We start from the raw sequence: 26,943 nt of genomic DNA, 5'->3' as shown, positions 1-26,943 counted from the left end.
CTACACTATTTAATTTTCCTTTGGATTGTGAATTAGCCTTTGTACTAGTATCTCCGAAAAATAAACTAGCAGGGAGACGAAAGAAAAAATAACATAACATTGAAAAAAAAAAATCCGTTGACCTTCCCCTCCATGTCTTATTGCGTGACCGGTAAATATCGATTTCCCTATTTTGGGTTTCCTGTGGTATATTCCTCATAGTCTTAACTTTTTACGTACGAACTTGAACTATTATTTCCAAATTGTTTAAAATTGTGATAAGTAGTTGAAGCAAATGGCGTATTCTTGTAGTTATGAAACTCCAGAGCCTGAAAACACACAGTTGGTCAGTAAGTTAGGCAAGGAGGTCGAGCTGAAAACCTTCAAAACCAATGCAACAGATCAGAGACCGGAAATGGATGTACCTCGGTCGATACATAAAAGACTTTGTATTTTATGTGTTGGTGACTGGACTGGTGGTAAATCAAAACAGATTTATGTAGACCATTACATGGGAAATAAAGGAGGTACAGACCTACCTATAATTGGCGCAGAATTTCGTCTGTACGAAAAGAAAGTCACCTTACCAGTTTTATCCACACGTCAACAAAGAACTATATTCGTGATGTTGGGTGAACGGGAAAGGCACAGCCGAATGATGAGAACTTATTTGAAGATAGGACCTCCTGTTGGGACTGTGGTATTTTGGGGTCCAACGATGCCTTCTTCTCTCGATGGAGCAGTAAAATGGAAAGAAGCCGTTCAAGAAAATCTACCATCTGCCAAAGACGATCACTTTCCTTTCGTGTTACTCACTGACAACACTTGTTCCGTACAATGGCTGGGAGAAAACAAGATATTCAAAGACAAACAAGCAATGGACAGTTTTTGTGAACAAAATGGGTTTCTAACATGGTTTGAAATGCTAGAAAGCAGCGAAAGACTTGGTGAAGACAATGTGTTTGGTCGAGCAGTTGACAGCATTGTAAATATTGAAAAAAGTTTCATTTAAGAGAAGAAGAGTTGGAAACAACACGTTACTTCCCTTTTCCTACTGCTCATTGAGTATAAAAAAAAAAACAAACACGTTATATATAGCTGAAAAAGCGAGTAGGAGGATAAAGCTACACCTACCTGAGCTAGAAAGGAAAGTTACTATTACTAGTATCGATGGTTTTCACAGTCGCCATGTTGGATGAATTTAACCAAAGATTCGTCATTAGTCTATTTTGTTATATCATCCAACATGGCTGCCATGTCTTTGGTTATTTTTATTCTCGTGGGAAAGATTGCAAACCATTAATACTTATACTATTTCTTATTATTATTCTTATTAATATTATTAAATATTATTTGATACTCAAACGTTAGCCCTACATGGCTATTTGGCGGAAACATTTTCATTGGTGAACAAAATATCAGAATAAACAAATAAAGGAAAATTAGAGAAAAGAAGAAGGTTAAGTAAAAACAGAGCAATAATAATACTCAATAGATCCTTTTCGAGTTCCAAATTACCGCTGTGTTTCTTGATTATAGACTCATTTGCACAGGGTTAGCCTCGAGTTTGTGCAGAATATTCACGTGTTCTAGTCAAGGTCCGTCGAGTTTCAAAATGTTTGTATTGTTGAAGTTGTGCATTCTTTACTTTTCTGTTGGTATTTGTGAATATTTAAACACTGATACGAGGCTAACCCTGTGCAAATGAGTCTGTAATCAAGGAACACAGCGGTAATTTGGAATTCGAAACTGGTCTATTCAAATTGAACTCGCTCTATTTTTGTTGAATGACTGAACACTGTGCATCAATGTCAAGTACAATAACCTCTTTGAGTCTATTTAATGTAAAATCCGACCAGCTGTGAAATCCAAAAGTATAATGGAAACTGTATTTCATATTTTGTTTTACATTTACAATAGACGACTTGCACTAAGAGGTCACGTGATCAAATCGGCCATTGTGGCTGGCATTCTACAGGATTTTAGCTATGCGAGAATGTGAAAAAAGATGGCGGATTCAGGTAGTTTTTTGACGATAATAGGTAAGTTATCGCACTAAATAACGATAAAAATCCCTTTTTCTCGCAAGAAATATATTCTTAGTTGATATCTAAAGTAGGTTTTTGCTATTAACTACTTGCCAAAAAGAAAAAAACATGGTATTTTTGCGCTTCAATGTGAAGACCTACGAAGTGTTTAGTCTTGTTTTGCAGACTTCATGACCTCAAAACAACGACTTCTTGTCGAAAAATTTCAAATATTTCTCAACTTCATTCTTGAAAAATACATTTTTCTTGCAAGAAATATTCTTTTAATGGATACCTTAAGTAGATTTTTGCTATTCATTCGCCAGGAAGAGGAAAAACATGGTATGTTAGTGAAACCAGGAAAGTCAACAAATAGGGTTGAGTTGCTGGTAGTAACAATAATAATCATGTACAGTGCTTACAAAAACCCCATGGAGGACAGATGCCTTACTAAGACCCCATGGGAAAAGTTGTCTTATTGGTACCCAATGGGAGAAAGTTGCCCTACTGGGACCCCATAAGGGAAAGTTACCCTACTAAGACCCCATGGGGAAAGTTGCTCTACTAAGACCCCATGGGAAAAGTTCTCCTATTGTATGGATAGAGTTGTCCTACTGGGACCCCATGGGAGAAAATTGCCCTACTTGGAACCCATAGGGGAGAGTTACCCTACTAAGACCCCATGGGGAAAGTTGCTCTACTAAGACCCCATGGGTTAAAGTTGCCCTACTGTGATCCCATAGGGGAAAGTTGCCCTACTGGGACCCCATGGGTTAAAGTTGCCCTACTGGGACCCCATAGGGGAAAGTTGCCCTACTGGGACCCCATGGCTGAAAGGTGCCCTACTGTGACCCCATAGGCGAAAGCTGCCCTACTTGGACCCCATGGGTAAAAATGCTCTACTGGGACCCCATTTGGACCACTTTTGCAAAATTTATAATGTAGGGTATAAAAGACTGGTAGAAGCAAAATTAAATCCATCTAAGGTCATTCAATGCATTTATTCTTATCCCGCTAAAGACCAATATCTATTCAACAATATTCTCAAAAATTCATATAATCAAATGAAATATTTATATTTTAATTCAATCGATCCTGACTTAAATAAGCCCAGAGATTGTTTCAGGGTTTGATTTTTGAGTTAGCTGTGCCATGACTTAGATCTGCCCAGAGATGTTTAAGAGTTCAATGTGTGAGCTAGCCATGCCCTGAATTAGATCAGCCCAGAGTTTGTTTCAGGGTTTGATCTGTGAGTTAGTCGTGCATGTCCTGACTTAGATCAACCCAGAGGTTGTTTCAGGACTCAATCAGTGAGTTACCCATGTCCTGACTTAGATCAGCCCAGAGGCTGTTTCAGGGTTCAATCAGTGAGTTAGCCGTGCCCTGACTTAGATCAGCCCAGAGTTTGTTTCAGGGTTTCATCTGTGAGTTAGTCATGCCAGTGAGTTATATCAGTCCAGAGGCTGTTTCAGGGTTCTATCTGTGAGTTAGCCATGCCCTGACTTAGATCAGCCCAGAGGTTGTTCCAGCGTTCGATCTGTGAGTTAGCCGCATGCCCTGACTTAGATCAGTTCAGTTTTCTCAAGTTTGGGAGCGCATTAAATCTTGACGGATCACAAAACTGAAAAACGCAAATTCAGTTGAATTGATCGAAAAGCCAGTTTCATATTAAAAGAGAAGAATAATCGATTTTATGAATTCTTATCGAAAAATGTCAAAGAAATGTTTGATAATTCTCATTATAAAGGTCCTGCTCGGGTAACGTGGCCCGTCAAATTAATTTCTTAAATTTGGATGCGAGCGCAACCTTGAAAAAAAGGTCTATTATTGGACGATGTTGAGCAAAATATTAGTCGTGATTTGTTAGTGGCCCGTAGGCACTAACAAATTCACGATATTTTGTGATAACCGAGTTCAATAATTGTTTTATCATTTAAATCAGTTTTTTCTTTGTTTCACCCCACCCCCTGTTTTTGCTGCCCATTAAGTTCTGACAACTGGGGACAGCGAGCCATGTTTCCGCAAATGCTGCATGACTATTATTTACAGCCAAAGGACTTTACTTCATAATGCTCATGAGCTGAATATTATTGGTAGGTAGTTATTTGCAGTTATCTTGGCCAATCAAAACGACGGAAAAGAGAATTTGAATGACAATAGCATTCAATCACACATGATGTACTAAATATATAACTTGCAGCATAGCTGATTTGTCGGTGTAAAATGTCGTTTTCAGCAAGTACAAGGACTTTTCATCAGCCGACCAGTAATTAACCCTGATAGTAAACCATAAGATACAAATGTATTGGAAGAAAACATCTACGAATGCTCTTCCTGTTGCAGAGAAGATCCTTTTGGTGCACGTGATTGCCATCGCGCTAATTGGTTACCGTGGTTACCAATTGCATGAATTTGCCGTTGTTCACGTGAACATTTGAATATCAGTCGTGTCAAGGCTTTCCTAAAATCTCCCATTCCGAACACATAGATTATTGGATTGATTAGTGAGTTGGTGCGTTGAATCAAAATTAATATAAATCTAACAGTATAAGATATTCGATTAGTTGTAATCTTTTCAGTAATACGCCCAGCGACGAATGGTAGCCATGTTATTAAAGACAAGACAGTAGCTATAAAGAGCGTCATTGCAAGATGGTGTTCACGTTTCTGTCTTATTTGTATGGCAGCTGTTTGTTGCTGATTTGGTTGAAGTCGCTTTGCTTCGATCTTGACTTTGATAAATATTGCCGAGTATGACGTGAAGATGATAATCAAGCAAAGAAAATACAACGAAAAAATGAAAAGAACAGAAAACACCTGAAGAGCTTGTCCTCGTAGAACGAAATTGTGTATGATTACGATACTTATAGATAGGACAGACGTTATGGCAAACACTGCACAATACTTTCTGAGTCGTGTTGTTCGATGTTCAAAGGGAAAGTACGTTGCGTAGACACGGTCAAGAGAAACCAGAACCAAGGAGAACAAGGACAATGCAAGAGAGATATCAAAAAAGATGTACATAATATTCCGATAAACCAAGTCATGAATTAGCCCTTTGTATTCTCCAATGATTATTAAAGATTCTGTGAGGTGAAGAATTCCATGCAACATATCAGCCACTGCTAAGTTAATCAGGCAGTACACACTACGACGACGAAGATGTCTGTTGATAACAAATATGACAATCGTAGCGAGATTCAAAACAACGATCAGAAAACCAATTACTAAGAAGGCATGCAACCAAGCGAGGAAAGTTGTCTTGGGGAAAAATACGGCTTTCGTGGATAAGTTGCTGCTATTTGACATCCTTTCCTTTAATAATCTGTACCTCACTAAACACGGGTCCGGCTCTGAAATAACTCTAGGCCTATACTAGCTGAAAATAAAATGCAAAAAGAAATATTAGCGGAGCTCCCGCGCGGGCCGAAGGCCTCCGGGAGCTGAGCACCATACTTAAGAAAAAAGATAAAGCATGAAATTATTTTTTATGGCTTGGATGACGTCACTTCCGTCTGTCCGTCCGTACGACGTACGTATGTCCGTGTACACAACACAGGGATCCCACTTGATGTCAAAGCAAAACTATTCGCTAATGCGGCTCTCAAATGCACAGCAAAAAATTGCTTTATGACAAATTATAGACCAACAAAAAAAAAATTCATGTAGTCAAAGATAGATCAAGAAGTTTTCTTCAAGAATTCAGGTGTGTTTTTTTAGCAAACATTCATATATTATCCTTTTTTATGAAAAAAAGACATATTTTTCAACGAATCGACAAATAAAAAGCTTTGTTCGCCTCCTATCGCGGGGTCCTATTGGCAAACCAAAGTAAAATTTTCATTCAATAACTTTACAATTAATTCATTGAATATTAAATGAAATATAAAATTACACCAAATATTCAACTGTTTATTAAGTTGTTTGAGTTATATACAAATGAGCTTACATTTGTGTTGTCGAGAGATATTATTTTATAATAAAGAAGTACCTTGTCTTTCTCTTTAAAAAGCTAAAAAATATTCAAAATATTTACAAATGACAATTTACTGCCCAAAAAATTCGCCATTTTGCATCATTTTTCATTCTGTCACGGTTGTTCTTGTCAAGTTTAACTGAATGTAAACTTTATTTCGAAAACTTTTGTTGTTCGTGCTTTTCGTATCTTTTTCACACATGAAAACAGATAAAATTGGTAAAATACAATCTCAAAATCTAGTAAGCTTAAGTTTTCATATGGAAGAAATAAAAACATATTAATGAAGAATTAGGATAAGAAAGCTGATGACACATTTGGTCTTAACGTTCAGGGCCTTCATTTCTCAAGTTTAGTTAGTTGATGATCTCCAGACAATATTTTCTCTCTGATCTGATGCTACCAAAGTATTTGTTTTATTTTGTTTCGTTTTGTTTTTGTTTGTTTGTTTGTTTGTTTGTTTTATTTTTGTCTTTGTTTTTTTTTGTTTTTTTGTTTTTTTGTTTTTTTTTTTTGTTTTTGTTTTTTTTGATAATTTTCATTGCGGTAAAAATACATTTCATATTAAAAACATAAAAATTCCTGTGGAAAACCAAACATCGTTTTGTTAGGGACCGCGGAGCATATTGAAAAGTGGGGGGCTGGCAATTGAAAATTAAGGATATTCTCAATCAAATTTCGGGGGAAAACGTTTTTTTATTTATATTCGTATTTTTGGCGCAAAAAGCCTTCCTCCCCCCGCCCCCCCCGGCTCCGCGGTCACTGTATGTAAAAGACGTGAGTAAGCTTATTTTTTTGCTCACCTTAACCAGTATACAAGTCTGTTTCATAGTCTTGATTTGTGCTTAAAAAACATTCTCACCTTTTCTTAAGCAGTTTTCTAGTCTGTCTTCATATGCCGTGTTCATTTGTCCATAAAAAGTTAGGAAATTTCGAATTCAATGAAAGACACCCAAGGTAGATTTCACTAAACCTGACATTGAAGAAGACTGATGAAGCCAGCACGGAAAGCACAATCCGAAAATTTCAACAAATTACATGGGCAGCTGATAAAGATCTAGTGTAAGAAATGGTCCTTAAAATATCACATATCACATGCCCTATAAGATTCGCTTCTCGGACAACTTTTTATTTTTTCATGGTACCATTTCCTATTCTCGGACACTTATCTTACATTATCTTACAATATATACAATAATCAATAATATATACCCAATATACTAAGATGAAAATATTTCAAAATAATGAATAAAAAAACTGGAATGAAATTGATTCCTAAACCTGAAGGAGAGCTTAAAACAGATGTTAAACAACACTACACCTATTTCAAAAAAGCGGCCGTTGTTTGTCGTTTGGAGATCTGAAATCTGAGACCAAGCAACACACTTCAAATCTGAAATACACCTAATTCAAAAAACAGTCATCGCCAAAGGCAATAGGCAATAAGCAGCAGTAAGGGGGACTCGCGGTCAATGTCAAAGATTTACGGGTTTTACAGGCGGTTTAAGGAAGGCGCCGGCAGCGGGAATAAGCCGCGCGATAAGTCCTTACTGCTGCTAGTTGTCGAACCGCAAACGGAGGTTAAAATATCCTTTACATATAGATGGACACCATCACAAGCATTCGAAATAAAACTGTGCGCCGACTGCGAACTCAGGTGTTGGATCGTCTGGATGCTGACTTTGCCTTCACAACATTTATGGAGGGAGATACGGACGAGACGATGACAGAAGAAAGGGCTGAAAGAATAATTAACTTAATACCCGAAGGTAACTACCGGTTGGAGCTAACGTTCATAAAGTATTTAGACGGCGAGTGGATGATAGAAAAGGGGCGCAATCCTATCAGGGCGTCTGGTAAGAAGGACCTGTTTGTCTTAAACGAAAACACACGCCCGGGAGCATTGGTAGGAATAGACATGCTGTTCTACGAGGTTGCTTACCCGGTTACCGTAGTCATTTACGGTGCGTACGAGATAAAGACGCCAGACGTTAAGAAGTTGAAACCGATGCGACATCCCGGTAACTGCGTAGGGAAGTTAGTAAGAGAGTTCTTTGAAGACTCCTCTCGGGGCGGTAAACTGACTTTAAAGAGAAGAGAAGCCATCAGGAAATGGGAAAAAGATACTAATAGGACCGGAGGGTCGATAGACAACATCAAGAAGTTAGAAACGGCGCTGGAGAGGCGAATCCATGTGAAAGATATTACCGACGGCTTCATTTACTCCGGGACGCATAAGTACGGCGGCCGTGGTGCGCCTATCGTAATTTACCAACACAACGGGCATGCGTGGCGAGAACTTAGATTCCCACGAAAAAAAGAAACCAAGGTCTACAAGGAGTCGCCACTTGCAGATTTAATCCACGAGAACTCCGTTTGGCTAATGGATTCAGAAGGAAGTCAGTTTATGACGCAAGACGGTACTCTTTACCGCCCCGAAGTTGAACACCAGCGCATCCAAAGCGCGTGCGAGACCTTAGGAGAAGACTTCTCAGACGAAGTGCTTAGCTCCCGTAGTTTGGACTTTCTGGCTGCCAAGAAAAGAAACGGCTGGAAACCCACGCCGGCAGAGTTCAAAGACGTAGCCAAAGCATGCGTAGAACACGGCCACGGAGGCCTATGGAACATGGAGTACGACGAAGACGAATACGTGTCGCTGGATATGAAACATTGCTATCCTGCCAGTTTCAAAGGCCTCGGCGATTGTAAGGAATATTACGACCGTTACGGACATCCGGACTCCCAGTTCTTCCGCGTGGCTTTAGATGGTAAGTACGATGCGCCAGCTACAGGATTCGTTAGATTGACCAGTTGGAAATTCGCAAAGAACTTGCATCCAATAATCTACGCGTGGTATGGAAAGCACTTGCAGGAGAAGGAATGGATACCCATACCGCTGTTAAAGTTCTTCGAAGAGCGTAAGCTGCTTACCTACGCGGCGCATGAAGCCATACTTTGTCATAGCGCCTTTACGCAATGGCTCCCAGAACACAACCCCACAGCACGCGTTGTCATAGGAAAATTCACGCAGGGCGCTAAGGAGGGCGAGAAACACATGCAGCGACGCCTGATAACAGACGAAGGAGAGTTAAGCTTCCTTATTAAGCGCGCCCACGAACAAGGAACAATGGTGTCTGTGGAGAAATGGGACTACTTCATAGAAGGTCAGAAAGAACAGAAATGGAATGCACTTTGTTACTACCAAGACCACAGGCCGCAATATTACCACCTGCGTGCGAGTATGTTAGCATATGCGCATATTAACCTACTTGCGATGCTCCTACGGTTTGACAAAGAGGACGTTCCGCGCGTAGCCACGGATTCCTTGTACGTAAAGCCTGAAGTGTTAGAGAAGATGAAAGAATTCTACACCGAAGATGAGTTGGCGGAAAGTGGTCAATGGCGCGTTAAAGATGAGGAGATAAAAGCATGGAGAGAACGTGTAGAATATCACGGAGAACATCTTTGCGGTAGCGTGGAACCAACCGGGGAGCCACTGCCTTCGGTTGCCGACCCCATTTCCTACCAACGCTTCTCTTACCTCTACGGTACAGGAGGCAGCGGTAAGACTACGCGTGTGTTAGAACTCTTTCCTAAGATAAAGGTGCTAACGCCAACGCATCGTTTGGAAAGAGAAATCTGCGAAATGGGCCACGACGCGCAGACCTACCACAGCTTCTTTCGTTGGAATGGCCAAAAGTGGGTACCAGAAGCCATCCACGACATACCTCCGGTGATACTTTGGGATGAGATTTGCACCGTACCTTTGGAAATCCTCAAAGAATTCGTAGAGTTCCTCCGTGGAAAGTGTCAAGTAATATTCGCCGGAGATCCCTGCCAGCCTCCTCCAATAGCCGGAGAGATGCCCCACGAATGGCTAAAGGGGTTCGTAGACCATGCGGAGGAAATTAACACCGACTACCGCAGCAAGGATCAAGTAAGAAACCTGAAAGCGGAATTAAGGGGCCTTAGTGACGCCGACCAATGCAAGACGCTGCGCAAACGCGTACGAGCGAAGAAATACGAAGACTTCCTTTACACGTGGCATCCAAAGGATCTGGTGCTGAGCAGCAAACGCGCAGCACAGTCTCGCATACAGAAAGACTTACTCAAAATACACCAAGAGCGCTTCCCTACGCATCCTGTACCTGTTTGTTATAAACCCCACGACACCCGCATGCAAAAAAGAGACGTCTGGGTACCTGGTACCGACATCCAACTGCAGAACGCAGTAACGCATGATAAAGCCTGGGTACCCATAGAAAAGGTGGAAAAAATAACCTCCCATCCAGATTGGCGCTTGGGCTATTGCATGACAGTCCACAGCGCGCAAGGGCTTACCATAAAAGAAACCTTATGGATCATAGACCAGCGGCTGTGTTGGAGCAACCTTATCTACACCGCCGTAAGTCGTGTGGAGTATGCCAAACAGTTGAAAAGAAGCTGGGGTCCGCAACTGCGTTACGATAAAACGCCAGAGGACATAGCCAAAGAGAACATTGCTAAGAAACTCCTTCGCTACAAGCGGCACGACGAAGAAAAAAATATGACGTTCGACCTATGCGTGGACGACGTCTATAAGAAAGGGGCAAGGTGTGCCAAATGTAACATACCTCTACTATGGAGGTTTGACCCGAATGACGATCAACAGTTCTCCGTGGATCGTATCAACAACAAGCGCGGCCATTGCAGAGGCAACGTAAGACTGACATGCCTAGAGTGTAATCGGGCGCGTGGAGCAGCACTACTCTGAGTCTTTGGGGACTATGAGCAGCTCTTCCATGACAAATCCACGACTCGGGCCATTTAGGTAATACAACACGGGTTGCCCTTCCTTGGTGACGGACTTTGAAATCTCATAGGTTTCCAAAGACCAGTTATGATCCGTGGCTCTCTTGCTGCCACCTTCGAGTTCCCCCGGCTGATAGAGGTATCTGACCACTATGTCGCGGGGGAGCTTTTTTTCCTTTAGTCCGACCGCCCTCGAACTTCTGACGTAGGACTTGTGCTCCACGTGTTTCTTTTTTATGGCATCCTTGGGTTTCATTCCCGTAGCCCTGGCCGCCTCGTTGTTCAAAGCCGCAATGACCTGGGGGAGCCGCTGAGTCCATTCCCTGTTGCGTTTGGAGGGATCTTCCACTTCTTTCCAATACTGGTACCCAAAGAGACGCTCGGCCAAGGTCTTATTGAATCTTTCGACGATGCTCTGACCCCTGTGGTACTCTGCCTCGGCTCTCCTAATCTTAGTGCTGTGGTCTTTCAGGGTCTTAGTAACCACGCCCATGAACTCTGTCCCCGCATCCACTTGCAGCAGCTTAGGCCATTTCAAGACGCGCTTATAAATCCTACCTAGGGCTTCTGCGACTTCTCCAGAATCCTTGCTGGTTATGGGTTCGGCGTCCTTGTATCTGCTTGCGATATCAACTACGGTCAAAGCGTATCTATAGGTCTTCTTTCTCACCTTGTCGTGCGGTAAGAAAAGCAAATCCGCCTGATGAACTTCATTGGGGGTATTTACGGTGAAGCTGGGCCTGGGAATGTACTTCGGCACGGGAAGATAGACCTGCCAGAGGGTTTGTTTTCTTAGCCAGTTCTTAGCCGTTTCTTCTGATACCCTGGCCGCCGTCGCGAGTTTCTTGATAGCTGACGCTCCTTTCCAATAACCTTCAGGTCCATAGTAAATCCTTTTGAGTTTGTCCTCTACGCGGCCCATTATATGAATTCCAAAACGAGATTGATCTTACGTCCGTTAAAATCCACCGTCTTTCCGTCCACCTTAATGGTGATGTTTATGCTTTCTACCAAATTGGACAAGTCATAGCTCAACGAAATGGGGGTGTATTCTACCAGGTCAAATGGATTACCTTTGGGCAGAAACTTGGACATAAGAGAAGACTTTTCTCCATCGTTGTAACTATGGACCAAGTCGCAATAGACTTCGTAAGAGGATGCGACTTTCCATTTCACAGGTATGGCTGTGTCGGTAATTGTCTTGCCTGAGGCACATAATAATGACCCCAATGGGTCAGACTTTCCAAAAGTTACTGAATAGTTTGGCATATTATGTTTGAAGGTCATTTCGTGCGGCAATCCTGTGGTGAGCGTATAACCGTGTTTTGCTAATTCCTTAGCAAGGGTGATTGGTGTGTAATGTCCATCGGGCAGCAATACGCCTTGATAGTTGCCGCCGCCTTTATGCTCAGTGATCAAGGCATTGACTAAATTATACCAAGAATTGTACAAAGAACAACTAACCAACCGAACTTTATGGGCTTTAATGGGGGGATTCAGATAAGTGGTAAAGTTATTTTTATCGCTTTCCAAAAAGACGATCATATATTTCAGGAAACACAGTTCCCCTTCGTTAGAGCAGATACGCCAAAGCTACGCCTCCGGCCAGCCCTGCGACTCCTACGAAGACCAATTCGTTGTCTTTTTGTTTCTTAGAAGGCTGGTAGTAATTCTTAAACTGAGGCCTTTTTAACCCCGTCAATGCCGCGGGGTGTGCTTGCGCATAGAGCTTAAAGGCGTAGTCTGTATTTTCGAAGTTCTTATCCGCCTGTATTTTGTCTTGGTAGTTCTTGTCCAACCAATCCCTGTAAGCTTGTCTTTTTTCATTCCAAGCTGCCACGTCTCGCTGATATTTCTCCAGCGCTAAGTCGTGTCTCTTTCTTTCGGCGGCTAAATCTCCGCTGCGATCACCTCTAACTAATCTATCCAAATACTGACCACCATAATTAGCTCCAGTGAATGCTAAAGCTGCAATAACTCCACCTGCGACCACGCTAGCCATTATATATTAGAAAATCACAGGGATTTTCGCGAGTTATGTCGTTGGCAGGTACTTTTCCTTCCGTAGGTAATCCTTTACCATGATAGCTCCGCCTACGGCAGCGGTCATCTTGGCAAAGTTAGCGAAGCTCTTGCTTGGGTCTTCAGTAAAGTCTTCTTTGAGCACTTTCTTACCTACCCAACCAATACCCGCAACGATGGAAGTAATAATAGCTGCTTCTTCAACAGTTTTCAATAACGCGGTCGACATTATATTACAGAGCGAGAAGGTTATTACTCCATTTCAGGGATCTTACTTTTTCTAACAGCCGGTTCCACAGGTGCGTGCACGGGCGCGTGATATGTTGGTGGTTCTACTTTTGGCTTCGTTGCCCGCCATTGTAAGTAAAGGCTGCCTGCTGCTATAGCAACTCCTAACGCGCCAATGACGTACCCAGGATTAATGAAGGATTCCTCTTCTTTTTCCTCCACCTTTTCTTCTTTTTTGGCTTTGTTCTTTTTATTCATCTCCGCGAGCTTCTTACCGGCAGCGACTCTGCCCGGAGATTTAGCCTTGGTAATCTTTTGCTCCTCTTGGGGCTGCTCTACCTTCGACTCTGGTTCACTCATTTATATCTAAGGACTTGAAGGACTTGATAAGTACTTGACTAAGTACTTAAGGACGACTTGGAAATAACCTGGGCGCAACCTGACCAAGTACTTAAGGACGACTTGACTAAGTACTTGAGGCGACTTGATCAGGTACCTCAGCAGGTGCTGCCTGGAAGACCTTTTCGACTTCTCTGTCCTTTTTGAAGTCCTTCCAAGACATCGTAAGTTCCTTCAAGTCAACGTGCTGAGCTACGTGAAGTGCCGCAGAGGCGACTGCCATTAACTTACCGCACTTCAAAGACACCCAGCCGCAGGTTATCTTAAGTTCTTGAGCAATAACGTAGTCCTCGCTTATGTCCTTCCGCAGTTGCTCCACGTCGTCTATGGGCAGCGCAAGTCCAAGCAATTTAGTCGCAAGTCGGATAGCGGAGTCTGCTACGGCGTCCGTGGTCTTACTTGCAAGGGCGGCCTCGTATCTCTTATGGAACTTCTTAACTTCCTCTTCTGACAACTTATTAACTTGCTCATGGGTAAGTTCCTTACCTATCATTTCTTTACACTTCCCCGAAGACACAAGGATGTTAAGTTGTTCCTTAAGGTTACTTTCGTCTAACTGCGCGGGGACTTCATCTAAGAGCTGCTCAATGTCCATATATCTTTATGGAATACGGAAACCTCAAAGAGAAGATCATCTTGGAATGTTGGTGCGTTTTTAGGTGCCGCATGTATTCGTGTAACTGTTCCTTGGATATCTCACCGCCGTAGTCGCTTAAGATGGTTTCCAGGTCTGACTTGCTCGGAGTATAAAATACGACAAGTGAACCTATGTTTTCCCTGAAGGGTTTAGAGACACTGGTAAGCTGCTGGGAAAGCAACCAAACGCTGATATTGTCGTGTCTACCGCTGAAGGCGAGCTTCACTAATTCGGAGGTGCGCTTTTTTACGTCGTCCCCGCAGGCAATGTCATCCAGTATGAGTAAAGTCTGTGTATCTTTAGGGAATTGCTTGTGCCAGAACTTAAGATGGCTGGATAACTCGTTAGGATCTAAGATATCTACAAAGAAGTCGTCATCTTTCACTCCTATGCCCGTCCAGGTGCGGTTATTCACGTAGGTGGGGCAAAGCAGTACGATGTAGTCGAAGCGGTATCTAAAGGGTCCTAATAGCTGCTCTACCACGAACTGCGTTTTACCGCAGCCGGTGGGTCCTACGATCAGAGCGTTACAAGGAATATGGTTCGGATCCATTATATATACGATGGAGCCAGTGGAAGCAGTGCAAAGAATTGTCGCCGACGCAAAAGATAAAAGAGACACCATAGAAATGCAAAGGGAGGAGATAGACCGGTTAAAAGAGCGCGTGCAGGAGTTGTACGATGAAATGTGCGGTCTGAAGCGTGCAGAACGGTTTGGCGCGCTGGTGACGATGGCGACGTGGGCTAAGGAGTCCGTTAAGGACTTCATGCGATATCCCCTGTAGAATGTTGACGTTTAGGTTAAATCTTTGTTAAGACACCCCGGAAACTATTTCAAAAGTGTCTTAGAATGTTTACGATAAGGTTAAATCTTTGTTAAGTCGCCCATAAGCTATTCCAAAAAATGCCTCAGAATGTTGACAATAAGGTTAAATCTTTGTTAAGTCGCCCATAAGCTATTCCAAAAAATGCCTCAGAATGTTGACAATAAGGTTAAATCTTTGTTAAGTCGCCCATAAGCTATTCCAAAAAATGCCTCAGAATGTTGACAATAAGGTTAAATCTTTGTTAAGTATATATGGAAACTATTTCAAAGAGTGTCTCAGAATGTTGACGTTTAGGTTAAATCTTTGTTAAGGATGTTAAATGGAGGCTAAGATATTGTTAAGTATATATGGACTGCTCGTTGTGTAAGAAGGTGTTCAGCACCAAACAAAGACTTCAATACCACGTTCGTCGCGGCGTTTGTACAAAGAAACCCCTTAGCCGCGCTTGTAAGGATTGCGGTAAGGAATTCAGCACCGTTCAAAAGATGCAACAACATCAGGATAAACGCATTTGTGGGAATAAGGAATTCCACAACCCCTTCGAAATGCAGCAGCATCTGAAAAGGGGCGTCTGTAATCGAACCAGACAGTGTAGTTTCTGTAATAAGATACTTAGTAGTCGTCAACGTTTACAGACGCACCGGAGAACGCATGAAGTGAATTATCGATTTCTCTTTGGGGCGTATGACTTGGAAGGCGTGGATTGCTACCAATGTGCGGATTTGATGTGTCGCTGCCCGCATAAAGAGGATTACTTAAGGAATCGCATAGATTACCATAAGAAGATAGTCCGTACTTTCCCCTCTTTCGAACGCGCCGAAGGCGTTCCGTGGACTAAAAGGGAGTATTGGAGGCAGGAGTGCGATCGTTGTGGTTGTGTTAGAGAAGAGGAACATATCTTCAACTGTCTTAACAAAGATTTAACCTAAACGTCAACATTCTAAGACACTTTTGAAATAGTTTCCGGGGTGTCTTAACAAAGATTTAACCTTATTGTTAACATTCTAAGACACTTTTGAAATAGTTTCCGGGGTGTCTTAACAAAGATTTAACCTTATTGTTAACATTCTGAGACACTCTTTGAAATAGTTTCCACACATACTTAACAAAGATTTAACCTTATTGTTAACATTCTGAGACACTTTTGAAATAGCATTTCTTGGGGCCTTTAATAGTAAGGTAGGGTTTGCGCAAAGAGTCTCAAATCCCATCCTTATTTTTATTTATTATTATTAATAAATAAAAATAAAGACCCCTTTAAAGGGGCCTTGCAGAGTCCCCTAAGTATATGGTAGCCTACTTCACGGCATTCTTTGGGGCGCCCTAATCACCCTTTCAATATATGGACTGTATTACGTGCGAACTACCTGCAGACTGCATTACCCCTTGTAAGCCGCGTAAAAAATACACCTGCCTTCATTGCGACAGGGTATTCTCCGAAGGATCCTTTGTGGGGCATTGGTGCTCCGCGGATCCTAAAGCGCAGCGGACTTTAGCAGACGCGCTTAACTACAAAGAGGAGATGGAGTAACTCTTCTTTCAATGTCAAACTTCCATCGGCCATTTACCTTACCATAGCTGCGTAAGTGGGTGAATTCCTCGCCCTGAATTACGTACCGCACGCAATCCGGCGCCCAAAGGGAATATTCCTTACCTTCTAAGTCTTTGAGGACTAACCGTAAACGGTCGATGTCTTCGAAGACGACGTAATTTTTTATTTCGTATGCTTTACCGTGGACAAGATCACGCCAGTGAGTCAAGCTGAGCTTCATTATACCTATGGAATATCTTTAGGTGCGTTTTCAAAGTGGCGTAGGACTTAAACCGCTTTACACAGCCCTTACAGGGAATACGAATACCATCCGCGTAATCCATCAGGGCACGGCAGATAATGTCGTAATCGTTGCTAACCATCGTTAGGTAACCATTTACGTCAAGCTGTGAGATTTTCTTAGATTGCTTCGCGGATAAGACGCCGTTTCCTTTTGGGGTTTTCAACTCAATACACAACCCGCGGTATTTCTTATGCGCATTTAGGATTAAAAGGTCGGGTTGACCGGTTTGGTAGCCTTTTCGCCAGCAGGTTATTCGCTTGCTGTCTGAATCTTGAAGTTCGCCAAGACCCGGCGCTATGATGAAATCGGGGTAAAACCTACGTGTGTAGTCGACGGCCTTCGCGTGTAGGTCGGCTTCATTTTCGATCTTGAATACTAACTTGTTTGGGCCGCCAAACCGCCTTTCTATTGCATATTTACCCGTTTTCCTTAGCGCGGGTAGGACTTCCTCAAAGACCCAATCACGAAACTCCACAGCTTTGGGTAGTTTGGAGCTAAATATCAGTTCGTACAAACCAGGTTCGGATACAAACACGGCATTTGGTTGCGTAGTAAAGGAGCGGTGATTCGCAGCCCCTTGTAGATCAACCCATTTTTTCTGGTATTTCTCAGATACGTGTGCTCTAATTGCATCTCTAGGGCGCTCATAACCCAACGCCAAGGCCACCTCCTTTGCTTTGAAGTACAAAGTTTCGCCTTGCATTATGCATTGCAGTTTGGTGTCGTTGTTTTCAAATACGCGAAGCATCGTATATCTAAGAAATATTTTAACACTAATACGCAACGCTCTTTAGCTGATTCATTTCTACGCTCAGTTGCGCGTCAGAGACGACGAAGACGTAGCAGTTTATTTTATCACCGTCGCCCGCGGAGGCATTCTTGGTGCGCTTGATCTCCAATGTTATGCCATCCTGCGTATTTACTAGACGTAAACCCTGACCATGTAGGTCTTCGTCGTTAATGGTGCGCATGTCAATCCACAGCGCATACTTATCCTTAAAGAATTCCTCAGGGCTAATTTGGTCGCCAAACTTGCGCATGGCCTCTCTGTACACGTCTGCGGGCTTTATTCCCTGCGAGTAAACCTTGTTTGGAACGCCGTTGATATTCACGCCGACGTTAGTAATGTTGGGGTTAAAGAACGCTTCGGAGTCGCGCTTACCGGCCTCGTAGGGTTTGGCAAACACCAGCATCAACCCCGTGAGACTTCTTCGGGGGAGGTTAATGCTTTGGTTGATAACCTCATCCGTCTTATCCAGGAAGCTGAACGTCTTATACATCACTACGTGGTCGTATAAGAATGCCTTTCCGGCGCTATATTCCATGCCAGCGCTACGGGCCAGCTCTTCGCTGTACACCGTTTCGTACTGTAATTCTAGATTAGTGATAGAGTATGGGGTTGTCGTGGTAAGTGCACTGCTTAGCCCACCAATGATGTTATTAGCATCTGCTAAAGTTACTTCAAACTGTAGCTCGGATAACTGTCTTGGGTAATACACACCATGATTCGTAATCACTTCAAAGTCCAGTGGTATGACATACTTGCTACCATAGGCGGTCTTTATTCGCTTTGCGTCTGCCACTGCGGTTTCTCCGCTGCCGTCAGTAGGTTGCGTTTTCGTAGGTGTGCGGACCTTACGTAGAATGACACTACCAATTCCTTGTTCTATCCTTTGCGCGCGGTCAAAGGCTGTCAACCATAGATCCTTATAGGTGGTATACAGATCGTACCTATTTAAGTCCAGCAAGGATTCCCCGGCGAACTTTACGCGCATCTTAGAAACGATGTTGCGACCCACGTTGTTAACGATAATCCTTTCATCTGTGGGGCTTGACTGCACCGCTAAGTCGAACCTTAAAGCCAAGGTGCCGGGTACTAAGACTAGGTTATCTGTTAGGCGGGGTACGCCTACGTACAAGGTTTCCCCTGGCTTTGCGCTGCTGGGGGTAAAGGTGACCCGATGAAAGGTGCGTTCTGCCTTCAGCCCGCCAACCTGCTTAGGTAATACGTTGGGATTTAACTTTGAGCTTATCATATATAATGGAAGTAGAAGGAACAGACCCCGATTTTGATCCCACCACTGAGGAAGGTCAGGCTGACATTAACGACGGTGATGAAGAACCGCTGCTTCCCACCCAACAAGTCGACGATTCCCTAAGGGATAGGATTGCAAAGGCCCTAAGACATCCCAAAGCACGCGAGTACACGTTTCCGCGTGAGCACATAGAGCTTCAAAACATGGGCGAGCCGGAAGCAGCCGCGCGGGAAACCGTAGAGTGGGCAGCGCGGGAGCTAGAGCTGCGCTACGACAACTTTGATGCTGACGACGTAAAGCTCACGGAAAAGGGAAACAAAGTCCTCATAAGCGTCCAAGACTTAAGATTTCCCGACAAAGACCGCTGGACAAAACCGCAAAACCTCTTTGATGAGGAGGGCAACGTTAGGGGTGACGTCTTGAGATTAAGAAGCTTTCAGCTTGCTACTAGAAGCCTGTTAGAAAGGCTGCACAACTTAACCGAAAGGACCAACGCGGAAAAACGTGCCGCGGATCTGCAAAGGGAGTTAAGAGAAAAAGATGTAGAATATACAAAGCAAGGTCAGCTACTTGCCAATGCTGAAAAGAAGTCCGCCCATCAAGATGAAAGAATAAAAGAAATAGGAAATCAGGTGGATCAGGCCCTGCGCGAATTAGACAAAGCACGGGAGGACTTAGGAGAAGCCCAAAGCTCTGGCGCCTCAGTGGAAGCACTGCGGGAAACGTTGGAAGAAAGGGAGGAGGAATACATGAAGCAAAACCAGCGGCTTGCCGACGCGCATAGGAGGGAGGTCGAATTTAAAAATCAAGAAATAAGGGAGCTGGTAGACCAAAGAACCCAAATTCGACGCGAAAGAAATCAAACTCAAAGGGCTCTTAACCTCGCCCTGCAAGAGTTAGACTTAATTAAAGACGATACCGATAACCTGCAAACCACCATAGCTGGCTCTTTGGTGGAAAGGCGGTGGTTAATGGCTGAAATCAATACTAAGGAGGAGCAAATCCGGCAAAGAGATCAGGCCATCGAAGACCTGGAGGGGCAAATAGAGCGGCAGCAAGAAGTAATCGAGGACCAAACTCGTACCGAAGAGGAAAGGGAAGCAGCTCAAAGGGAAGTAGAAACCCTTCAGGAAAGAGTCGCGGAATTACAGGCGCAAAAGGACAACCTGGAAAAAGAGCTGGGGCTTACCACCAAGGAAAAGGTAAAAAGAGCCCTTTTGAAGTATGGCGTTCCACTGGCATTTGCGGTTGCTATTAGTACCGTAGTAGGAGTCATCCTATCCACGCTTAAGGCTACAGGCGCGGGCGTAAAGAAATTAGGCAATGGGCTGACGGACTTGGGAAAAAAGATGGCAGCCGGTCTTCCTGGGCTGCTGGGTAGCGTTTTAAGCCTGACACTGAAGACCGGCGGCGAACTGTTGAAGTTCGTGGGGAATAACATTTGGATCTTGGTCGTCGCTATCGGCGTGGTCCTTTTGAAGAAGATGCGGGGTTGATCTTATCCTTGTGTATTACTGGCGGCTTATAATCGTCGTCGGGTGCACGGGGTGTTCTCGACTGGGGATAAGTAAAGATAGTATTCGCACCGCCTTGATAATGCGGAACTAGCGGTATGGCAGTCATAGTAGAAATGGTCTTATGATTAAAAGTAGAATCGCTTGGCGCAGCTGATTGTGAAATAACAGCGTTTATCTTAACTTCGACATTAACGTTAGATGTTGCGTTAGTATTGATCTGAAGCTTTGCGTATTGACAATTAGCTACCATGTGAAAGGTTATTGGTACTATATCGTCTAGACTATTTGGCGGTTCATATGAAAAATGAGCTGACCGTCTAGTATTTTTCAGTGTTCTGTATGGTAACAATGGATCGTTATTCTCATCTACTACTCTAAATCCAATACCATATTCCTCCCTTACGCTAATACAAATTGTGCACATAATCAATCCCAACCCACCAACCTTCACCCACAATTCCGTGTCAACCCAATTAGCATTACGCAAGTATCTATCTTCCTCCAGAAAATAAAGGAATGAATCCTCCTTAGTATGTGGGTTCATATATACCAGCAAATAAATTTGCTTCTAGAGACTCATTACCGTAAGAGTGCAAATGGTTGCGTGGTTATATTTTTCATCTCTCTGATTTTCTATGCTATTTATGCAAACGCTCCCGGTGTCATCTACGCGCATTTGCAGCTTTACCGTCCCATGGCAATCGGCGACCATATGAAAAGTCCAAACCGATAAATTCTCAGCGCTGTCGGTGTTCGGCTCTACGGAGAAATGCACAGGCTCCCTGTTGTTTGTCTTCACACGCATAGGCTGCAGTACGCCGTTGTCATCCAGGAACCTAAAGCCGACGTTGGCGTGACTGCTCGCGCCCATGCAAATACTACAAAGGATCAATTTCTTTCCTGAGTAGTTCAAATTCACGGACATGCCCGTGACATCAACCCAAGATGCCTGGGTGTATTTTTTCTCGCCTGTGTAAGTCGTATAGACACAATCTACTCCAGCTACGTAGGGGTTGTTCATCGCCATATATAATAGCTCAGACCAATGCTTGCAGCTGCTAGGCCGGCTTTTAATAAGTTATGGTCATATTCCTCAGGTATCGCAGGCAGGACCTTCTTTTTGGGCTTCTTCTTTACGTTCTTTGGTGCGGGCTTTTCTACGTGCTCCTTCTTAGGCTTCTCCACGAAATGGGGAATGTTCCTAAGAGTGTCAGAGTTCACGTCATTCACCCCAAACTTCATATCCTTGGTTGCTCGCTGCAGCTTGTTGTTGTATCCCACGACGGAATCGGCGTTGATAACCAAATTACTTGGCATTAACCAACAACCAGGACTCAAGGCATAATCCAGTCGCACTTTAGACTGCTGCACTGCAAGTTGATATCTCTGCACCGACTTAGAGATCTCATTCTCGATAACAGCGCTTTCGAAGAGGACAAGGAATACTTGTTGCGTTTCCTGTGACGCACCGGAGGCATCTACGATGGGGCTGCGAGTGCTAACCTGGGCCCCTAGAATGCAGTAAACAAAGGCTTCGATGCTTCGATTAATCCTTGCTAGGTTTTTCAGTCCAATGCCCTTTGCGGCAAAGAAAGGCGCCCAAGGATACTTTTCTTTGCTTTCTATGTAGTAAATTAAATTACCCTTCGTTCCGCTGCCTCCTAAGTCCGAGAATTCGTAAGAGCTAGGATACCCCATGCCCGGCGTTTCTATGCTGGCACCAACATACGAAGCATAGGTGTAAGTCTCTCCTAAACCATGGGCGGTACCCTCTTTGTTACGAAAATCGGGGTTGGTAAGCTTAAACTCATTCCTTAATCGCTCCCATGCGACTTTGTCATATTTGTTATCCTTCGGGTTAAAGATAGTGTCACTAGGAAGCGGCGCTCCTAACTCAAACAATATCCTACGAATAGTAAAAGCAACATGAAATCGCAGGAAAGGAATATGGAACATATCCGCGGCTATACCGCATCCTTTAGTAGCAGCCCAGACGGCAAAGTTTAACTGCTGCGGCCAATACCGCATGTTGGGACCTGATAACCATTCTCTGGATTCTTTCCCTGAGGTATGTTTCATGGCAGTTTCTCTAAAGATGTCTCTGACCTTTGTCTTGAAAGTCGTAGGACCCACGGGGATTTCTAAGGAGGTAACCATCTTAGCAAAGTCATTCGCTCCACCTTTGTTGTCGTAAAATGGGTAATTCTGGGTTGCCGGCAATAGATTCTCTGGAAAATTAGGTTGCCTTTCTTTATGCTCGGGTTTTGGTTGTAAAATCTTAGGATGCTTTGGCTCCAAGTCCGCATTGCTGTACATCCTAGAGCCGTTATAGTAAATACCATCGGGCCTTCTTTCGAACTTACTAGGGTCTGCATGCGGAAACATCTTCCTAAATGCTCTCCAATTCCAGTAATCCCGGTTGTCGTGATGTGGCTGCTCCTCTATGTTATTCCCAAAAGCGTCGTACATTAGTATATATAATGGATGTTATACCATCAGCACCTCAGTTGTACCCAGATGTTCCCTATACTACACCTAACGAACTAAACGCTGAAAACTTTCGCCTGAATAAAGCGAACTTAATCTTGGCTTACTTGGAAGGGCAGACAAAACACTACGAAAAAGTCCGAAAAAAGTACGTCAGAGCCCGGAGTACGCTACATAAGATTGCGATAACTTCAGGATCCATATCTGTTGTGTTAACGGGCTCCGGCGTTGCTACTTCGCTTACTGGACCGGGAATAATCGTTGGAGTTCCTTTGGCCGGCGTTGGGGCAGCCTGTGGTATTATTTCTGCTGTTGCTACGGGTATTATGAAACAGTTGTCAAGCAAGATAGACGACGTCGAATTCTCGCTTATTCTGGCCGAAGAAGACAAATACGAGAAATTAAAGACGGACATAAGGAATAAAAAAACAGTCGTAAAAGATCTTTCCGAGGAATCTCGCAAAAAGATCTACCAGGAGGCAAAAGAAGAGCTTCAAAGAAAGCTTGCTCAGTAAACATCGTGACAGGATTCTATTTACATATCGAACGCCGGCTGTCAGGTTCATATGCAAATTAGTTTCACAAAATATTACACAGCCTGCATCGTTTTCACAAAATATTACACAAATGTGAAAAAACTTGTGTAAAATCATCGCCTGGGAATCCATCCCAATAGGGGGTGGTTGGGGTCTATTTTGTAAAATATTTCGTAAATTACGTCAGGGTAATAAGGAATATCCTTATTCAGCCGACAAAACATCCACTCGGCTTTTGTCATATCAGAAACCTCAGGAATAGACTTACCGGTAATTTCAGACAAAAGATAGGGAATAGCTTTGTAATATTTCCCTAGTTTTAATTTTTTCAGCGTTTTCCGTAGACTTTGCGGGGTTGGCTCTTCTAAGTGGTCTATGATTTTCTTCTTTACTTCGTTGTCTAAATATACCGGATGTAAACCTTGGATATGACTCATCCAGTCCCTGAAGTATTTTATTCTCTTATATGGCGTTTTCTTACGACCTCCATTGGCGTAATACTGCTCTCTGGTAGCATTTGGTACGGCATTACGAATATTCTTACCACACTCGTAACACTGTGCTGACGTGTCGTCTTCTATTTGCATTTTCTTACCACAACACCAGAAACCCTTGGGCTTAGGTATGTTAACTTTGGATCTTAGGCAAATTATACAGAAGTCATTGGTGAACTTTTTACATTCATGCATCGTATATATCGTACATTTTTATAAACACTTATCTTTGATTCCCAACACAGCAGCAGTAAGGGGGACTCGCGCGGCTTATTCCCGCTGCCGGCGCCTTCCTTAAACCGCCTGTAAAACCCGTAAATCTTTGACATTGACCGCGAGTCCCCCTTACTGCTGCTCAATAGGCGAAAAGCTATAGGATATATGTCATTTCAAGATCCAAGAATAGCTGGAATGACTTGTGTTTCTTATTCTTATTCTCGTCAAGAACATGGACCTTCGTGTTAAGACTGATTCAATGTTCTTTGTATTCAACGAAACCATTTCCATGTCGGAAGGATCTATCACCTATCGCCTTTGGCGATGACAACGTTTTTTTGAATTAGGTGTATATTCACAGTCGGACAACGTAGTTGATCCTTTTAGATTGGAATACGAGCATGAACGTTGTTGCTTTTTTTGTTTTTGTTTTCGTATTTTATCCAATTCCGTTTGGTCTCAGATCGCCGGCCTATTTCAGATCTCGGACTGAAAAGCATTTTTTTACGAAAAAGACGTGATTATATGCGATAGTACCTCAGAAACAGTAAAATAAAAGAAGATATGTAAACGGATGAAAAAACTTACTGACGTTTCGGACGCTAGTCCTTCATCTCTTTTACTCCGACGAAGAACTAGCGTCCGAAACGTCAGTACGTTTTTTCATCTTTTCACAGTGTATAATTTACCTTTTTATCATTACTGTTTCATTAGAAACACCGACGCAGCTCACACTAGTTTTTAGCTAGTTACCTCTACCTTTTAGAAAGGAAAGTCTTCTTAAAATACAAGAAAGACCTTATACTCTAGGGGGATTCAGAAAGTTTAGAACATAGAAAATCATAATTCCGGGTATTGTAGCAAAGTATGAAAAGATGTCATATGCAGGCTCTATTTACCTTGGTCGTTTAATGTTCTCTGGCAGACTAGAGGTCGCTGGCACGAAACCTGTTATTGTGAATCAGGAAAACCCTTGAAATGAGCACATAAATAAAGAGAAAATAAATAAATAGAGGAAGACTGATTCATGAAATAACATTAATTAAATGCTGTTAGACAAGTAGCTTTTATTTTTTTAAATCTTCTACCTTCATTCAGTGCTATTTTACTTGGGTGTTGGTGAAAAATTCAGGAACCGTGACATGCTCGTATAAAGGTGTCGACAAACTCATGTTTAATATTATATAGCAAATGAAATATTTTAAGAAATAGGAATACATGATTGTTTTGCATTCGCAGTAGAGAAATCTCAAGGAAATTCGGTCCTTTTTTGTGGGATGTTAAGCTAGGTTTCTTGTATTTGAACGAAACTTGAACACGTAGCTGGACACTGTTATAAAAAAAGCCTTATTTGTTGTGTTTTTGCTGTATTTGCTACAGCGTTTGTTTTGTATATATCTCAATAGTTATGAACGTGCTTCAGTAGAGCAGAGTTATATATTAAATGGGTCACCTCAATACAATACCACAAAAAAAAAATTAACTAATTATTCTTCCTTTCAGGCGCGTCTCTCTCGCTCTCAGGAAAAAATCCCCAACTTCGACCGTCAAGTGAACAAATGGAAAATAAATTAAATATTTTTTGACTTACCTAATGTCAATTTCAAGGTCGAGAAGAAATTGGATGATTTCTTTTCTTACAGAATGAGGATAAGAAAAAAAGCCAACCAAAACACGTATTTAAAAATAAGTTGTTTTTTTTTTTAAAGAAAATGTAGAGCGTTTACTGTTGTCTGGCTTCGTATGTGCTTGACTGCATGAATCTTGCCGGGATGTTGGTAAATGTGGCACAAGCTTGGCTGTCCGTCGGCACATATTATGTAACCAGAAGTTCTCAGTTGAGTTATATGGGACAGAAGTCAACTAAAATTAATAAGATTCCTGTAGCAGTTAGACTTTTGCTTAATTAACGAGAAAATTGCAACCAAAAGCACCATTTAAAAGAGACAAGATGATCAACTTGAATAATAAAAATTTTGTGAAGTACGTATTTCTAATTTGTTTAATTTGCCATTTTCTTGATACCATGCCTGTATCGCTCTATTCCTCGTCGTCTGATTGGTTATATAGATGATTTCTATTTTCTTTTGGATTAACTTCATGGTACTATGGTATTCAAAAGGCTGCAAATTAAACCTACTAGTAAAAACTAATTTCGACTCGAAAAAAAAATAAAGAAATTACACATTTTTAATTTGTTTAATTGATTATTCTCTGTACACAGAGCGTTTTTTACTCTTTATCCCTTACCGACTGATTGGTTATACAAGATATTTTTAATTTTCTTTTGGATTAATTATTTAACTTAATATGACATAATCGTAATACCTATAATCAACAAATATAACGACATTTTCCTCCTCGGTCCCTTAATCAACTCAGCCTTACATGGATATTTTTGATGACGGACTTTTTATTCCGTTTAAAAAGTAAAAAATAAATAAATTAGGGTCTACGCGAAGCGTTTTCGAATCATTTTCGCCCGTCCAGACGCATCCGTTTTCAGAAATTTACGCCTTGTACGTCATTTTGTGACTCGTTTTTCAGTTTTGTTCGATGCCATTTTTACTGAATTGGTTAATTTCTACGAAGTCTTTGTGTGTATAGTGCAGCTGCAGAGTTCTGTTCAAATATTTTCGATATGTCGTCTATTGTATTTGTATGGCTGGTGCCACACACTCACACATAAGAACTTATTTTCATCTCTACGTCAATCAAAGTAACTTCTGAATAAATATTATTAGTAAAAGTCTGATCTTCTAGCTTACACACTATACTACAAGGCTCTTTTTCAAATTTAAATACACTTACTTCTTATTAGCAATACAGTTGTTCGTGAGAAAGCGCTTTCCTAAGCTAAATCATATCAAACATTGAGTGTCGTATTTCCCTGTGTCTGTTGTCTGCGGAGCAGACACACGAGTTAGCATCATCCC

The 26,943-nt window shown here is 42.4% G+C and overlaps 2 protein-coding genes and 1 long non-coding RNA gene across 3 annotated transcripts; 2 read left to right on the top strand and 1 right to left on the bottom strand.

Moving 5' to 3' along the window:
- The first annotated feature begins 274 nt into the window (after positions 1–274).
- LOC116291674 (ras-related protein Rab-32A-like) lies at positions 275–991 on the top strand. Its single transcript, XM_031698869.1, has one exon. It carries the CDS (start codon positions 275–277, stop codon positions 989–991), a length of 717 nt encoding a protein of 238 aa, XP_031554729.1.
- A 2,007-nt stretch (positions 992–2,998) lies between these two features.
- LOC116291673 (trace amine-associated receptor 5-like) lies at positions 2,999–24,973 on the bottom strand. Its single transcript, XM_089027852.1, has 2 exons — positions 24,907–24,973; positions 2,999–5,385 (listed from the first exon to the last, which is right to left on the bottom strand). The coding sequence occupies exon 2, from the start codon at positions 5,313–5,315 to the stop codon at positions 4,326–4,328; it is 990 nt and encodes a 329-aa protein (XP_088883978.1). The 5' UTR covers positions 5,316–5,385; positions 24,907–24,973; the 3' UTR covers positions 2,999–4,325.
- On the top strand, positions 23,479–26,201 carry LOC148912487 (uncharacterized). The gene is made up of 2 exons (XR_016119351.1): positions 23,479–23,919; positions 25,511–26,201. It is a non-coding gene; the product is annotated as an uncharacterized LOC148912487 (long non-coding RNA).
- Positions 26,202–26,943: the final 742 nt, after the last annotated feature.

This window comes from Actinia tenebrosa, unplaced genomic scaffold (genome assembly GCF_029948245.1).
Source record: "Actinia tenebrosa isolate PJP-AT-01 unplaced genomic scaffold, QUT_ActTen_1.0 PGA_scaffold11__36_contigs__length_13525064, whole genome shotgun sequence".
In the NCBI taxonomy this organism is placed as follows: domain Eukaryota; kingdom Metazoa; phylum Cnidaria; class Anthozoa; order Actiniaria; family Actiniidae; genus Actinia; species Actinia tenebrosa.
This window is presented reverse-complemented; position numbering and strand designations above follow the sequence as displayed.

Excerpts from the sequence above, each read along its gene's own strand:
- LOC116291674 (XM_031698869.1), top strand. The coding sequence starts at position 275 with ATGGCGTATTCTTGTAGTTATGAAACTCCAGAGCCTGAAAACACACAG.
- LOC116291673 (XM_089027852.1), bottom strand. The coding sequence starts at position 5,315 with ATGTCAAATAGCAGCAACTTATCCACGAAAGCCGTATTTTTCCCCAAG.